Raw genomic sequence first — 17136 nt, forward strand, 5'->3', positions numbered from 1 at the left:
CGGGGTTGCGCCCGGCTTTCAAACGTTCATTTCCACCCAAGAGCAGAGGGTAGTGTATGACTGTCTGGGTCTGCTGCATGACCAACTATAGACAAATAAGTGTTTTCGAAACAACCAGTCAAATATCCAGCCAATAACATTCATTAAACATCCATCATCAGGTGCCATCCTCCGCTTGAGGACTGAATCACCTGCCTGGCCTCGACTGTGTGGCTGAAGCACCTACTGTACATCTGCAGTTCCACCTTGTTGTCAGTGTCTTGTGTGTTCAACAGATGTCAACATAGACTTAGGAAATGGACATATCTGGGCCATATCCAATATCCAGTTGTTGCAGTGTCAAACCTCAGAAGTAGACTAGAGGTCGGTCAGGGAAGTACGACTTTATAAGTGGAAGTTTAATCAGTGAATGTAGTTTATAATGTTAGTTTACATTTCCCTAGACCTTGGATGTTAATTGTGTAAACATTGCTCCCATTAGCAGTCACATATTGAATTGCCTATCATTATGTTTTTGTCTTTTGTCTGTTTAAGTCTTTTTTCCTCTAAATGAGATTCTTATTTGGACAGTGTTAAATTGATGTTCTATTATTCAGGACATGGTTATTTCAAACAGAAACAGCCTTGATTTGCTGTTCACTTCAGTTAATAGATACCACAACTGTGGTTTCACTTACAGTTTGGACAGAGATGAATGTGTCCATTTCTTATGTTTGGTCTACAATAAAGAGCAGCTTATGTTGTTCCATCACAGCTTAAATCCATTCCCTGTTCGGTCTGTTCAGTTTTGCTTGGCTTTTCTGTCACTCAGTGTTATTTGTAATTTTCATATTAAAATTAAATTATTGATATACATAGTCAAGGCATCACTTTGGTGTTTAGTTTTATCAGCACTTGTGTTTTGTCTCAATTGTAAGACCAGTTCCCTGCACTAGCTGTAGAGTTCACTGAAGGCATAATCGTGTTTGCCAATCTAGGTCCGACCTCCTCAGTGAATTGCACTCTGTCTCCGTCGCTTCACATTGACTAAGTGACCATTCAGCCGTTGGACTTGGCCTGGTTGGAGCAGGTGGAGACGATTGGTAATTACAGTGAGCTCTAATGTGACAATAACGGTATAATTTCTCTGCAAAGATTGTCAGGGAGACGCCTCCGGCTTCGATCCTCGGCCAGCTCTCTGCGCAATTAGTGTTATTTGCCCAGATGCCTAGAGCAAGCATGGCATCGTTAATAAATAACTGGACAATCACGAAAACGTGTAGTCGGCAATCATTGAAATCCTTCGTGTGGTTATGTGTTAGGAGTTATCTGAAGCTGCAGTGCGTAGCTTACACTTATGCATAAGAGTCTACGACACCAGCAGTTTGAGTCAATAGTCCAGCTGTTAGTTTGTATTATTTAAGGATTAGACGCCATGTCTTCTGGCTACATTCCCGCACTGTCCACAGGAAGATATATATATAAATGTAATAATTTTAAAGCAACACAAAAGTTGTTTATTTGTGATCTGGTAATGTTGCCAATAGGCGTAAAGTCAGATTCTTCACTGATTAGATTGTTTTGGCTGGTGTTTGTAATGGAATGCAGAGAGGATTGAACCCCTGACCTCATTGAGGATGAGCCACTAAACTAATAAAACAACCTGTAAATGTGACGATTCATTTGGTTAAAGCTTTGTTTTCCACTCTCCACAAACGACTGCTCCCTCAGTGATCTCTGACATGTTATGATGATTATGATACAGTACAGAGGTCTGTGTAATGTTTTTCTTCATAAAGAGAAAACACTGATCTCTTCACATGTTATGCACTGCAGCACTAAACAGATTTCAGAGCCTTGTGCAAACGTCTCCTCAAACACCAGTTCAGCACCAGGAGTCTTAGACTAGATGTGGGCCTAACACCTCACGTCATTAAACCGTCCTCATTAGTGAGTTGGTTTGGATTTCTCCCCGGCTTCTCGTAAACGCGGCGAACAGGTCTTCACCCTGTCAGTGAGTTCAACAACTACAACACAGCGACGGTTCTGCGTAGTACATTTCCAATCTGCTCCAATCTTAATATTGATGTACATCAGTGTTTCAGTAGTTAATCCACCATAAAGTCACTCCATTGTCTTCAAATGAAGTCCATTTTAACCAACCTGTTCTCATTAGACCGACCAGCTGCTCATTTCTCCAGAGTGAGATGTTGTTAATTAGAGAACTGTATTTTCTTTTTTTCATTGTTCCTAGTTTCACTTCAGGGTTGTAAAATATGTTCATTATTTGTGGTGTCCTGTCTGAAACAACATATTTTACAGATTTGAGTTCTCTCTCTCTCAGATTAATCTCTAATCCCATGGTAGTCTGCTTCTTACCAGGGACTAGACCTGCATCAGTAACATTTTGCATGATGTCTGCCTGCTGCCACACATGAGCAACAATGTCCCTGGACATTTTATGCAAATACTGTCCCACTGCACATTTTCATTTTAATATCTGTATGTTTTTCTGTTTCGTTTTTTTTGGTTATCTGTTATGATTTGATATTGTCGTGTATTGCCACTTTTGTTCATGCTCTGGTTTCATATTTTTGTGCTTTTAAGTTGCTTTTCTTTTTCTTTTTTTCTCTCTTTTTTCCTGACTGTCTTCTGTTGGTTATTTCAGCTGCAGTACCTCCCTCCACCATGGGGAGATTGCAAGTCTACGCCTATAGACTCTGAGTACTTCTCCACGTACAGCATCACCGCCTGCCGTATTGACTGTGAAACTCGCTACCTGCTGGAAAATTGTAACTGCAGGATGGTCCACATGCCGGGTGAGAACTGTGACTTTGTGATTTTTTGAGGTGTAGTTGTTGGTAATCTCCACATGGGCGTGTCATTGTTTCATGTTTTACATCATTCAAACAGGGACCTCCACGGTTTGCACACCTGAACAGTACAAGGACTGTGCTGATCCGGCTTTAGGTGAGTCCACACATGCTACACTACTTTAGATAATGCGTCTACAGCTTTCACTTGCAATTTCTTTCATACACAGACAGTACTGAGGCAACTGGTATACTGAATGAAGTAATGGATTGAAGGGATACTTGACCACGGAGCAGTTTTAATTGTAATTTTCTCATGGCCCAAGAAAATGATACCCACGGAGCAGTTTTAATTGTGACAATTTTCTCATGGCCCAAGAAAATGATATGTCCCCTATGGAAACCAAATAAAGTAAACTGCATATTTTGTAGTACAAGTTTGGCACGTTAGTATTTACTGCTGTAATAAACCAGAGCTTTAAGTACAGGACTGCAGCTTTCTTTTATTTTGGAAACCAAATGCTCATCTTCTCCGTAAACCTTTATGATTTTAAACACCTTCATTGTGACATGCAGTGTGTTGCATCAGTATCCTTTTTTTCAGTATTTAACTTTTGTTTTGCACTGATTATTAATTCAAGGCAAATAATGTGTTTCTGTCTGCAGTGCAGAGGTTTGGAACCTCTGCTTTCAACAAATACCACCAGGGATCAATAAAATACTTCTTATTCTGATTCTGGGAAATGTGCGATGTGACATATGCCTCATTGATATTGAACAAATCCACAGCTCTTTCCTCTCCCTACTATTTTAGCTTCAGTCATTATTTGCTTTCATGGAAAGTGAACGATGGCAGCGAATGTAGCTTTTCTGTTTATGCAAGAATAAATAAAAACCCAGAGCGTCTGCATGTCTGTTCCACTCCTCACGGTTATCACTGTGTGTTTGAATGACTTTGATCATCCACAGACTTTTTGGTAGAGAAAGACAACGATTACTGTGTCTGTCAGACCCCCTGCAACATGACCCGCTATGGCAAGGAGCTGTCCATGGTTAAGATCCCCAGTAAGGCATCTGCTAAATATCTGGCTAAGAAATTCAACAAAACTGAGCAGTATATTGGGTAAGTATCACTTGGTAGTTGTCAGTTTTTCAGGTTTTTCTATATTTGGATATCTTGTTGTGTAGCAGCACCAGAGTCTCCATCGTTCACCTTCAATGTAACAATAATGGGAGATTAGAGTTTATACAGGAAATATAAATGATAGTTTTTCATGGTGGTATGGTTGACAAAAAAGAAATGTTGTTGCACTCCTGTCTCGTCTGTCCAGAGAAAATATACTGGTGTTGGACATCTTCTTTGAAGCTCTGAACTATGAGAAGATTGAACAGAAGAAGGCCTATGAAATTGCGGGGCTTCTCGGTGAGCTCTCTCTGTTCATCCCAGATGTATATGTTTCTCCTGAGTTTGGTAAAAATGTGACTTTGTTTTATAATTTGAACAGACTTATCATATGTTCAGAGCCAAACCAACTCTTATAAGACACTAGGCCTGAGTAGAAACTACTGATAATTTTAATAGTTGAACTGACAGTGAATTCAAATGGACAGTTTCACCCACTGTCCTTCAGTTACTGCACCTGTTCATTCATTCATTTCCTGTTTGTCACTCTCCAGGTGACATCGGAGGTCAGATGGGACTGTTTATCGGAGCAAGTGTTTTAACAATCCTGGAAATATTTGACTACCTATACGAGGTAAAACCTGAACTTTAGAAAGATATTAATGAATGGATAACAGATAATAATTAGGAAGTTAATTAGTTAATGGCCAAGATTTGACTTGTGTTGTGAAAGATGCATGAAAACATTAGTACTCTGGTAGAATGCTTTTCAAAATACTCCTACTCACGTAGTTCCATATGCAAATTATGGAACTACGTGAGTAGGAGTATGTACAAACAATGTACTTACTTAAAAAAAAAATCCTTTTAAAACTTCTTTTTTGTTTGCCTTTTACTTTATTATAACTTAATTCATCTCTGCACACAACGTTACGCTGACCTGCTGCCAGCTGCAGCGTTAAATTAATTTTAATGATTTAAACCACAGACTGTAAACAGGAAATGGACATCTGTTGGCAAAGGTGAAGCCACAGAAGGAGAGTCAAAGGGCTCTGCTGTTCAGAAAATACAAGGTGGAAGACTCTAAATGTTTTAAATAGACCCAATATGGAGTGAGAACGGTGATGATAGGCCATGGCAGGAAATGGCTCAAATACGTGAACTCTGCTTTTGATGGATCTTATTCACCATCTTCTCTGTTAATTTATCTTTTATTTTTACAATTTATTTTGTAAAAGACATTAGATTAAGTACAAAAAGCCCTAATTCTTCAGTAACATTTATATATATACTGTATTGTTTAATAGGCCCACTACTAGTTTCCTTCAGTAATTTGATGTATCCAGTACTTCAGGTTTGTCATACAACCCTAAGTTTGCTTTGAATGTATTTCATCTCTTTGGGTTTTTTTGTGTCTTTTTCACTCAGGTGTTTAAAGATAAGGTTTTGGGTTACTTCGTACGCAAAAAGCGGCCTCAACGTTGCCAGAGCGACAACCTGGTAATTACCGTCTCAGAGAATGGTTCTGACTGGATGAAATTAAATGACATGATGAGCTCAGGAACCAAAGAAACAACAAATGTCTGCTCACACTTTAAATGATTTTAATGAAAAAGGGACAAAAGGGACAAAAAGAAGAGAAAAACAAAGCAAAGAAAGTCGAAGTCACACTAATGTAATCAGTCTGGCAGGAACTCCTCTGTGTCCCGGAGAAAAGTCATTACGTTTACACACATTCTCTTTATTGCACAGTATGAATGCATAATCAGGGGTGTATTACTGAGCTGGTACTTGGATGGAGAATTATTGCAGAGGAGCCGTGCTTATATGGGCTTTACCTGTAAAAGACTACAATAGAGAAGTTTGTGTCACCAACAGAGTTGATTTGTTGTCCAGCTCTCTCTCGCCTTTCACGGCTTTTCTCATGTTTTTATGCCTCAGTTCAGCTCACTGTATTTATGACTTATAGGCTCCTCACATGACATAATCATTTCTCAGTGCCTACATCAATTCCATGAGAACTGAGCCATATTTTTAAATGTTACTATCTGTGATCAGAGCAAACTCAGAATAGAATCCTGTCAGAGCAGCTAAAAAAAGAAAAGAATGTGTTTTAACGGTTCAATTACAAAGCTGCCTTCAAGGCAATAAATATTTTTAACTTCAATTAAGTCCAGTGATTTAAGGTGTTATTGTCCTGCCCTGAATTACTGTAAGATGTTGTGTTTGAGCCCGGTGGTTTGACACCGTAAATTCACAAACAATTTTCCTGCAGCCTCTAATCTGTCCAGTAAAGACAGATTGAAAAAATATATTTTGAGTATTTAATGTATAACAGCAAATAGAATTATTAAATGTCAATTATTAAGTGTTTTTCAATGTCTGAGTTGCAAGACCAGAAATGTCTAGTAATTAAGAAGAAAATAAATACGGATACCGACCCAGTTCGGGGTCACAACGATTTTAGTAATGGACTCTGATTCTTTAGTTCTCAGTCAGGTCTGTTAGGAAGAGAATGAAGCTTCTCCACCGACAATTCACAACATCACTAAACATTTTATGGTTTCATCTGCTCTTCTGTGGTCGTCTTCAAAATGCATGCAGAGATGGGTGTGGTCTTATTGTGTTCTTTAAGACACAGATCATGGGTTTGTGTTGGTCTGTGGTGTGTAGATTGTGATTGTGCATGTCTGGTTGATTTGTAGACAAGGTGGAGTAATGTTGACTCAGATTAGTTTACATAAATATATCCTGGCTGTGTACGTGCATATATTTATATTTATATTTATATATATATATAACTCTATTCCCTTCTGACGTGAGGTTTTACTGTATATTCTGCTCCATCCATGACACACACCCATCTGTTTACTGTCAACCATCTCTCCTCATGTTCAGTGAACTTGTTTTTCATCACACCTCCACTCACACAACTTGACAAACAAGTAATGCTTGTAGTTGCTTTGGAGTTCGTTCCTCAGTTTGACTTTCATTCTCTCCGATGATCGTCAACACGTCTGACTGTCATCGTTTCCCCGTGCTTTCCCTGCTTTCTCAGAAGAAAAAAAAATCCCCTCTCTTCTCTTTGGCTGACGTGACGGCAGGGAAACCACTCTCTAGCTCTGTTTCCCCCGCGACATACACTAATGGCATTTGCACTGTGTTTATTTTCATTTCAGTCACCTTCACCCATCTTTCTTTTCATCATGTCTATTCCAGGACTTTCCAGAGAACCCAACCAGCCCTGGTGTCACGCCTAATCATGCCCCCAGGTAGCACACCCCATTGATAATAGATCCTCCCTCCCATGCTGTCCCTCTCTCTCATACATCCTAACAAGACCATCTCACACATCATTTTCTCAGTGGCACCAAACGATTTGCTTGGCTTTAAGTAGACAGCCAACAAAAAGGGCTGATTACCCGGCGGCAGAGAGCATTTTATCATCTGTCTGTGTATCCAGACGGAGTCGTTAGGTTTGTGTCTGCTCTCATCGCTTTGACACGAGACACAGGTTGGTTGGATTCTCCAAGTGCGAAAAATGAAACTTGGCAAAAAACCTGCTCCTTTCATCTCCTTCCTGTGAAAACAAACGACTTATGTAATGAGATTTTTAGACAATAACTCATTAAATTATTGTCTAAGAACCTGGGTTACATGAGAGCTGTTTGTTTCCCTGCTGCACAGAGGTCCAATTAAACCAGTGTGTGTCAGTCCTCGGTGCCAGATAACATCACTGGATGCCTCACTATGTGATGTTATTACAGGTCTGCATGCAGTGAGATGGCACCAAACATTAATGTTTCTCTGTTTGGTGGAACAGCCTTTTTTAGCCTGTGTTGTTGTCAATGTTTAAGAAATTGTCTACAGTAGAGGACTGAATTATGTCTTTAAAAAAAGAGGAATTTGAACCACGGTTTTTCTGAACCTGATTTCTTTTATTTATACACAGAGACACAAGTCTGAGCACCACTTATTGAGTTGAAGCACTAACAAAATATGAGCACAAATACAATTCCTGTCTCTGAAATATGAAACAAGAATTGAGTTCAGGAGTTAAGCTTTTCAAAGTCCAACAGGGAAAAAAACAAAACAAAACAAACAAACAAAAAAGATTAGACTAATTCAAATAATTATTCAGGATTCTCTAGTTATTTTGTCTTCTACTGTAACTGAAAACAGACTGAAAACATAGTACATGGTACATTTTTTTGGTTTCAATCCTTATGAGAATGTCACTTAAATATGTTGTTTTTCTCTCTTGTCTCCTCTCTTTTCTGTTCAATTTACTCTTTCCTCCAATGTGATGTTGCTGATCTTTTACTTTCCAAATTTATAATCATCATCATCATCATCATCATCATTACTGCCTCCCTAATCATCTATATGTCATTATTCTTCATTGTCTTAATGCATCACATCTAACAACAAATGCCTTTTCTCTTCTTCTTGTATTTTGTTCTACCTTGTCCCACAATCCTTTGCTCATTGGTTTCCCCTTATTTTACCTGTGTATATTTTCATCAACGTTTTTACCACATCATCATCATCATCATCATCATCATTATCCCTTGGTCACCCTTCCCTTGACCTTGCTTGAACTCGTCTCCCCTCCTCCTTCCCTCCCTCCCTCCCTCTGTTTTGCAGAGCACCTGTGACACACTCCGGAGTCACTCGGACAGTCTCGGATTCACGCCGAACATGTTACCTCGTCACCCGACTCTAGGCAACTTCGAGGAGTTTGCTTGTTGACAACACTGAGTTAGGGTTGGTGGGTGGGGTTGCACACTTGGGGACTTGACAGCAAACTGTGAATTTATGTATTTACCAGAAAAAGGGGGGGTTTGACTGTAGACCTCAGACACACATATTATATTAGAGTTTATCATTGCCTGAATAGAAATAGAATACTATCATCAGAGGGGGGAAAAAAGAAAACCACTTCCAAAACAGAACTCAGGTTTAACTGCCATGTTGAAACATCAGCATTAATTTATTCATGTTCCATCTGTGCGCGTGTTTCCATCTTCCACGGTCTCTTGAAAATATTCAGTCATCACAGAATAAAGTGTCCAGAGATGATTTGCGGCCTGTGTTGAGACGACTTGCTGTTGTGCTACTTTTATTTCCTGTACATTAATCAAAAAATAGTCACAGGTTATAAATGTGAATAGGTATTTGTAGCTTTGCAGTTTCCTACCACTGTTACATCTCCTTCATCTCCGACCAACGCTGTACTTGAGCTACCGTACATTAGTCGGCAGTTAGGAGAGGAGAACTGAATGTTGGAGACAGGAGCTGCTCACACCTGGAGCCAAACGTGGGACTAGTGATAAATGTTGCCTTTTGCTCTTTTGAGGCCCACCGTTGCCTCGTTGATACTAAAACTGTGCTTTCTCAGTTTAAAACACAGAAAGAACTTTATTATTTTGTAGAAATGCAAATGTGTTCAGTTGTACTTCTCATGGACACTGAGGTGCGGAGGCTGAAGAACAGGTGGTTTTTGTTGAATATACTGGCTATTTACATGACGTGTAGAACCCAGTGTGGAGGGACGGAAGTGGTCGGTTGAGTCTTTTTATGACTGACTTTTTTCATTTGTCCCATTTTTGATGGGATTATTATTATTGGAATTATTACAGATCAGTCGTTGAATCATCAGACCAAAAACAGCGGGGATTTCTTCTGCCTCTCTTGTACTTCTGGTTCCTCCGTATCGTGTCTTAACGGTGTTCATCAGCACAATGATAGTAATCTATTCTCTATAAAACACGAGTGAAGTTTAGGTCTGTCTGTGACGTTCCTACGCTTGACGAAAATTTGTAAATAAACGTAACTTAATGCCATAGATAATAGTATAAAAGTCTATATATATATATATAATCAAATAACGTTTTTTTTCTGGTGATTATTATATTAACACATGACTGGAAGCTGGAGACTTATTATATACTGTACATGTGAATTGCCTCAAAACATGGAAACCTCAGCAGCGTTCAGTTTAGTTGATTCTCAGCAGAAAGACATTGTACAATTTCCCTCATTGTATCCTATTATTGATATTATTATTAATATTATTATTAATATCATTATTACTGCAGAACATGTAATTAGTCACAAATACAGTTTGTGATGTATCAATGATCAAGTATAATAAACTATATTTACCCATCTTACTCATGTACTCACAGCGCTCCTTCTTATCCTTGTGTCAGTCTACTTTCTCTGGGTGAATATCCCTTCACCTTCGCTGATACACGCATCCATGTACTATAAATACTCCATTCTTTTTTAATGAAAAAACAAACAAAACAAAGCGAAACCTTCAAATATAATGCCGAAGCCGTGAGCTATGTTTGCATCTTTGTAGTTTATAACTCTGTTGTCTGTGTATTAGATGACTGTTGACGTGAAGCACAAACCTTTGGAGATCAGCCATCACTTGAAAGCCAATGACTGGGCCGGCGTCTCATGTCTGTGACTACCTTGTGTTAAAAGTTTAAACTGCTCACACTGTTAAACCTGGCGCGCCTGCCGCTCCAGCATTATCAGGAACACCAGGGTCAGACAACACATGTTGAAGAGACTTTGTCCTGGAGGAAATGTTAACACTTTCAGGAAACAGGAAGTGAAACTAGTTGGTGTTGTCATGAGCAATAAGTGCACTAAATCAGATATAAGTGTTACCTGAGTACAAATATCTGGGATCACTACTCTGGAGTGAAGGAAAAAAAAGTGTTGTATGACATAGAACAGTGTGTTTGTCTTTGGCCACCCCTGTTTTTTTAGGTTTTATTCATAATGTGCACATAAAACCAAACATCACTTGCATAGAATTTGGTAATCAACAAAAATAGGTGTTACTATTATATATTTTTTTTTATTGACATGGAATTTCCTTGTGTGAGTCTTGTTTGTGGTGGAAAAACACTTGAACAAAAAAGAAATGACCCCAGTCATAGTGCAGTTTGTTAAATGCCATAAGAATTGTAAAAACTGACGACAGTCTTTACCCCACGTCAGAGAACAGGAGTGCGTACGAGAACCAGTGGTGAACTGTTTTAGACCTGAATTTACTGCATATCTATAACCAAGTACTACAAGGTGTTAGTTACTGTTACTATACTGTACAGAGATTTTAATTATTTCCTTTTTACTCTTAATAAATACACCACAGCACATCATTCATTTTCTTGCTGCATGACCACTGTGTATCCCCATCATCACTGGGTCTTTTTATGTGATTTCCAACATGCGGTTTATTTGAATTGTCTAAACTGTACTTCTGGAGCCAGATGAACCAATGCAGCGTTCTCTATAACCTGTTGTGCATCGTTCTTACCTGAAAATCCAGGCCTGGTTTTTCAACCAACACTCACTTAATGAGAAACTGTAACACATGAGGATAACTGAACTGAACCTCATTCATTTTTACAGAAACTAAAAAAAAAACAACTAATATTTGGATGTGCCTTTAAGACTGGTTCTTACTGGTACCACTGAAATTTGCATGCACTCCCACCAGTGGGAATCTGGAGTTGCTTCATCTGCCTCCACATGCTGTGTGTGCATTTTACTGTAGATAATGTGATTTTAAATCTGAACTGTACATTAAACGGTCAATACAAACGTGTAACCTAGTCTCCAAGAAAGAGCTTGTGGAAGTGTAGTCTAAGTGACGGTGTGAGTGACAGGAGCTATGATTAGAACTTAGTTTCCCCTGACATAAGGTCTGACTTTGTCTGTGAGCTCCTCGGTGTTTGGACGTGGCTCAGATTACGGTGACAGCGAGTTCTGCCTTTGTAACAGTGAGAATAATTTAATAAAATTAGTATTTAAAATCAGATGTGTGGTTTTCAATCTATGAGATTTATATCTCTTGTCTGTACTCGGGCGCCCTCTAGTGCTATGGGGGATTTTCTTTAAACTGCTTGTTCAACATAGTGACGGAGGTGAAACTGTAGCATATGGTACTTAATAGTTCTTAGGAGTAAGTGCGTGACATCTCTGTATTCTGTTGTTTACTGTGGTACTCAGAGGGCTGGATATTTTTTTAGTTGACATGTGGTGTAAAACCTTTGCGAATCATTGGTTTCATTTGTTTTCTTCAGAATTCTCTGGTCAGGAATAATCATAAATCAAACAGATATTTGTGTCAACTTTACGGAAAACAGAGCTTTTACGAATTGGCTGCAATGCACAAAAGAACAGCTGACAGTATGTTTTCATCTAAGACAGCAAAGGTACTAGCAAAGTGCAAACGCCACTCTGCGTTTTAAACCTAATTTTATGCTGTACAAAAGTAAATCTACAGCACTTTGAAACATCCTGCTGTAGGGAGATAATAAAGAAGTAAATGCAGATGATGTAATAATCTTTTTTATTATTATTTCTATTATTGAATCAACACAAACCATTAAGATTTTTAATCCTAAAACTTCTGGAAAGTACTATAGACCTGGAATACTCTGTGACCGTTTGATTGAATGTGCACCAAATTATGTTGTGCAACAATGAAACAAAAGCAAAAAAGAGCAGACATTCCATCATCAATAAATACATGCATCCAGCAAAGTAAATCTAGTTTATAAAGCGTTGAGGTTTTTAGAAGCACTGTAAAAATGTGAAGTAAAATAACACTGCGAACAGCAAAACTCTGTACAAACATCACCTGGAAAAAAAAAATTCAAATTATTACCACATTACCTGCCACTGTTTTAATACCAGTAATGACACTGCTACAAATGTGCTTAAAAAAAGCCTATAAATGTGAAAATGTGTCCAAAATAATAATAATAATTAATACACTCGTTACAAATGGTCCACTGTTCATCACCTTAAACATTGGCCCATTTATTAGAAACCAGGTATAATCCTGGCTGTCAGTCTCAATAATATTGATGATGAAACAATTCAAATAAAAATAAAAACAAAGTGCACAAAATAGGAGATATAAAGAAAAGTTATAAATTAGATTCACATGTGACATAATGTTGCGGTGTGAAACAGGAGACAGAATTATGAAGTGTCTTCAGGTGTCATTTTAGTCTATGTAATTAAACAAGTAGGTTGCAATATAACGATTGAATTCCCCGGGTGTGTGCCTGTGTGTGTGTGGTACGTATGGGGGGATTATTTTGCCATCAATCCTTTGTGTTAATAACAGAGAAAATACAATCATTTTGAGCTGTGTTTCCTCAAGAGCATTAAAAACACTAAAGAATTAACAAATGGAAAAAATTATTATAAAAGATAAAAGCTCCAAACATTTACACTGTCGAAATGAGAAAAAGGGAAAAATTCAAACGAAAGAAATCCCCAATGTAGAATTGCAATCTCTTCTGCGATTGACATGATTTTATTTATTTTTTTAAATAGTGACGTTTTAACTTTGGCTGTCCCTGGGAGCTCTCTTTTGTTTATATTTACATAAACTTGCAGTCTTTGTCAGAGCCAGGAGTACAAATGTCAGGTTTGAAAGCATCTAATATAATTAATTTTCTTTCTGCATGCACGCTGTGTGAGGAGAATGTTGCAGTAATCTCCCAACAATTTGAATTTGCTTTGTCTAAAGAATGTCTCTACTGCTGTTGGCCTTTAGGAGGCCTCGCCAATTAGGCTACAGTTTCCAATGGCAGCAAACAGGCCGTGAAGCTCTGCAAGGTCCAATAACAAAAGCTATTATAATAACAGGGCTCTTTGAGTAACTGTAGCTGCTTGTACTAAAATGTTAAAGGTAGTGTAGGCTGTATATAAAACATGGGCACAGCCATCATGCTGCCCTTCTCATGTTCAAAACGTAATTACCTTTACTGACATAGACTTCATTTAACAACTGACATCATTAACTTCCCAGAAATACAATTACTGAGATTTTTACTTGAGTTTAATTGAGACAAGGATCTCAAGCTGAGTCGCCCCCTGGTGGTTTCCTGTTACTTGTAGGGTTTTATTTTTGCAACCAGATGGTGTCTACTTTCCTGTTTACAGTCTGTGAATGTTAACTGATAACATCAATTAAAAAAAAAAATTCTTGCAGTAAATGAAAAGATTTTTCTTCTAAAACCAAATGTAACGCAGCACACAGCTCACCTTCAGTGCTTACTAACCTGGAGGTGTGTGTTTTAAATTAATTTATCTTAACATTTCAAAGAACCTAAAAGCTTGCAGAGTTTCAAGAGACTCTGCTTCACATTGAGGCACAACAGAATGACTTGCAGGGAAATGTTTGAAAATGACAGAAGATTGATTCTTCAGGCTGAGTTTCAACAGGCGACAATTGGGAGCATTTAGGGTGGGCAGAAATCGGCAAAGTAAGGGTGCTGCAAGGCCTCCTCTGCAGAGATCCTCTGGACCGGGTTACATTTCAACAGGTTCTGGGTTTGAGCAGAGGAGACAATTAATCATGAGCAAGGGTAGGATATTTTTTTCTTTATCCAGGAATAACTATTTGTTGCTAAGGAATTGTAAAAAACTAACCAAATGTTTTAAAATGTGCCTTGGTAGTTTTTAGAATTTAGACGATATTGTGAAATAGACCAGCAGTATGAGAGGAAATTTACCTGGAGTAGATCCCGTCCTGTGCTACTTAGTTTGGGAACCACGTTCACCAGTGATGTGGTGGCTGGATACATGGGATATGGCTTCAGATGGAAAAAACAGTGAAGAAAGTTCAGTTGGAGACTTCAACTGTAAAAAATGATCTAATGTCAGCTAAGAACCAGTGAAAAAAATATGGATTACTTACCTTATAATCAGGGAGTTTAGTCATCGTTTGCCACTGTTCTTCTGTAGGTGTACCCAACAATGTTCCAGGTGGTTAAGGAAACGTTTTTTATGTTTAAGACTGTGTTCAAAACAATCATTCATGTGCATCTGTGGTCACACAGTCCTACACACTGAACGGTATGTGACTAGGACCCTTGTTGTAGTGAGATAGTTATAAAAAGATATCTGAAAATTCTTTTCAGCTGGTCGTCAACATCATTTCCGGGAAATAAAGGCCTCCCAGCATTAGCCAACTCTGAAAGCAGAGAAAACAAAACTATTAGACTTTGTGGTTTAGTTTTGGATTAATATATTAAGTACACAAAGCATTTGAATAGGATTCTCCTTTTTTTTTTAAAGGTACCGTTCCCATGCACATCGATCACTTGATTAGAATTTGCATCAAGGATTTCAGACCCACCTGCAAATATGCATCCAGCTGACCACATGTCGATTGAGGTAGAATAAAGTTTAGCACCGAACAGCACATCTGGAGGTCGATACCATAAGGTAACCACCTACAACACACCACAAAACACAACGTCAATTACAAAAATCTTACCCTTGAATATTGAAAAATGACTAAGAAATGTATTGAAACATCTTAATTGAGGGAATAAAAGCTAGGTTGCCCATTTTTTAGACTTTTTAAAACCAACCTCTGCAGAGTAACACCTCACAGGAATACCAAAGGCTCGAGCCAAGCCAAAGTCTGCAAGCTTCAGCTCCCCATTCTGTACAGAGAAAGACAATGGTCTTTTCAGTCTTGGCAACATCACAGAACCAGTAGAGCATTTCACCCAAATGTTAATCGACTTTCAACTCGTTTTCAAGTCAAAGTCCATGTTCTCCTGAGACACTCACTCTGTTAATGAGTAGATTCTGTGGCTTCAGATCTCTATGAAGAACATTTCGACTGTGACAGAAAGCCAGGCCCTTCAGCAGCTGGTACATGAATGACTGCAGGTTAAGAAAAAGAACAAAATGCAACCAGAAATTACAAAATATTCAAATTTATGGTGTATTTTGTTAGTTTATAATGACATTTGTTCATCAAAATTGATCAACTATCCAGGATGTACGCTTTTCATTTCTAACCTTCACTGTTTCAGGATCTAAATCCCCATTGCAGCTGTCAAAATACTTTTTCAAATCCTGTAATTGGAAAAAGAAAAAAAATCAGTGAGTTTAATGAATTCTTCAGGAAAATAGGTTTAACGAGATGTTGTCTCACCTGATCACAATATTCAAAAACCAAGGTCAACTTCTTGTCACTGTGCAAAACATCATGTAATCTATAAACGAAAAAAAAAATTAATTATAGTGCCCCCTACTGATGGGGAAAAGACGAAGAAAACAGTGTTGAATAACGTCATTTTTTTTCATGACAATTGAGGAAATCTGAATCTATGGTAGCCTTCAATAGTTGTTAAAATACAAAAGTATTTATTTGAATGTAAATTATGGCAACTCTATATTTAAAAACACGTTTTTAAGACAATGGGCATTAATAACATCTATTTTTTTTTACATTAGAATAAAATGCAGAAATTGGATATTAAAATATGTACTTTTAACTGAGTTATCACTAACCTGACTATGTTTTTATGCTTCAGTTCTTTCAGGAGGCAGATTTCTCTCAGGGCTGAGCTGGGCACCCCCTAAAACAAATGACAACCACTGGCATTAACAACAGCCTCCTCTTTTCCCTGGAAACAGTAAATACCGTTTCTGTTTTTGGAATATACCTCGTCGTCATCGTCCAGCCTCACCCTCTTTAAAGCCACTATCTCATGGGTTTCTCTGTTTTTAGCTTTAAAAACTGTTCCATAAGTGCCTACAGGAAAGAGAGAAAAAAAATCCCAGTCAGTGCATCGATGAATGAAATGGTGCTAACGTTAGCTTGGTAAACAAGAAATTGCTAGTATTGGAAACGACTAACGTCAGATATGTCAATGCCTGTCAGTTATGTGCATGTACACGTGATAATGAAAACACTGTTATATACACGTAAAGCGCTGAATAGGTATACATGCAAATAAGTAGATTTTAATCGTCCTAGCGTTAGCCTATCTTGTAAGTCCAGATAGCTGCGATGGCAAACCTAGCTCGCTAATGTTTACTCTGCAAAAAAATAACAGAATCTTACCCTCTCCAATTTTTTCAAGCTTTTCATATTTCTGCATGTTTTATCACAAAGCCAGCCCTAGGCCAGATTTCAAACTGACGGCTAACTGTAAGCCTCAGACAGGGGTTAGTGATGAACCGATAACCAGCGTTAGCTCAAAGCTATACCACAGCTCCTGCTTGGTTAGCAGCAGTAGGTTTGTGTTTGACGACATCTTGTGGCCAAAACAGAGACTGTGAGAATATTAAACGCTACAAAACATAGTTAAAAAAATAACAGTTTACAATAAAAAATTGGTTTTATGAGTCATGCAAAAGGTAATGCAG

At 38.1% G+C, this 17136-nt stretch overlaps 2 protein-coding genes across 5 annotated transcripts in view; one reads left to right on the forward strand and one right to left on the reverse strand.

The window, feature by feature from the left end:
- asic1c (acid-sensing (proton-gated) ion channel 1c) overlaps positions 1-11761 on the forward strand; it is a 78676-nt gene extending 66915 nt beyond the window's left edge. For 3 of the 4 annotated variants that reach the window (XM_025066344.1, XM_017042564.2, XM_025066342.1), the window contains 8 exons: positions 2648-2798; positions 2893-2949; positions 3762-3915; positions 4124-4215; positions 4470-4549; positions 5344-5415; positions 7135-7187; positions 8563-11761. In XM_025066344.1, coding sequence (XP_024922112.1) covers positions 2648-2798; positions 2893-2949; positions 3762-3915; positions 4124-4215; positions 4470-4549; positions 5344-5415; positions 7135-7187; positions 8563-8641 — 738 coding nt within the window. In that variant the 3' untranslated portion in view covers positions 8642-11761. The remainder of the gene's footprint in view (positions 1-2647; positions 2799-2892; positions 2950-3761; positions 3916-4123; positions 4216-4469; positions 4550-5343; positions 5416-7134; positions 7188-8562) is intronic. The other variant, XM_025066343.1, reaches the window with a different exon arrangement.
- A 517-nt stretch (positions 11762-12278) lies between these two features.
- Positions 12279-17022, reverse strand: cdk5 (cyclin dependent kinase 5). The gene is made up of 12 exons (XM_008334364.3): positions 16832-17022; positions 16431-16519; positions 16276-16343; positions 15917-15977; positions 15781-15837; positions 15547-15642; positions 15342-15416; positions 15104-15200; positions 14869-14938; positions 14663-14723; positions 14478-14558; positions 12279-14291 (listed from the first exon to the last, which is right to left on the reverse strand). The coding sequence occupies exons 1-12, from the start codon at positions 16866-16868 to the stop codon at positions 14205-14207; spliced, it is 879 nt and encodes a 292-aa protein (XP_008332586.1). The 5' UTR covers positions 16869-17022; the 3' UTR covers positions 12279-14204.
- Between the last annotated feature and the right edge of the window lie 114 nt (positions 17023-17136).

Source organism: Cynoglossus semilaevis, chromosome 20 (genome assembly GCF_000523025.1).
Source record: "Cynoglossus semilaevis isolate Cse_v1.0 chromosome 20, Cse_v1.0, whole genome shotgun sequence".
Taxonomy (NCBI): Eukaryota; Metazoa; Chordata; class Actinopteri; order Pleuronectiformes; family Cynoglossidae; genus Cynoglossus; species Cynoglossus semilaevis.

Bases quoted from the DNA above. Each gene is read 5' to 3' on its own strand.
- cdk5 (XM_008334364.3), bottom strand. From the start codon at position 16,868: ATGCAGAAATATGAAAAGCTTGAAAAAATTGGAGAGG. The intron at 16,520-16,831 runs GTAAGATTCTGT...TCTTTCCTGTAG, and splicing joins GCTTGAAAAAATTGGAGAGG to GCACTTATGGAACAGTTTTT. The intron at 15,201-15,341 runs GTTGGTTTTAAA...GGTGTGTTGTAG, and splicing joins TGAGGTGTTACTCTGCAGAG to GTGGTTACCTTATGGTATCG.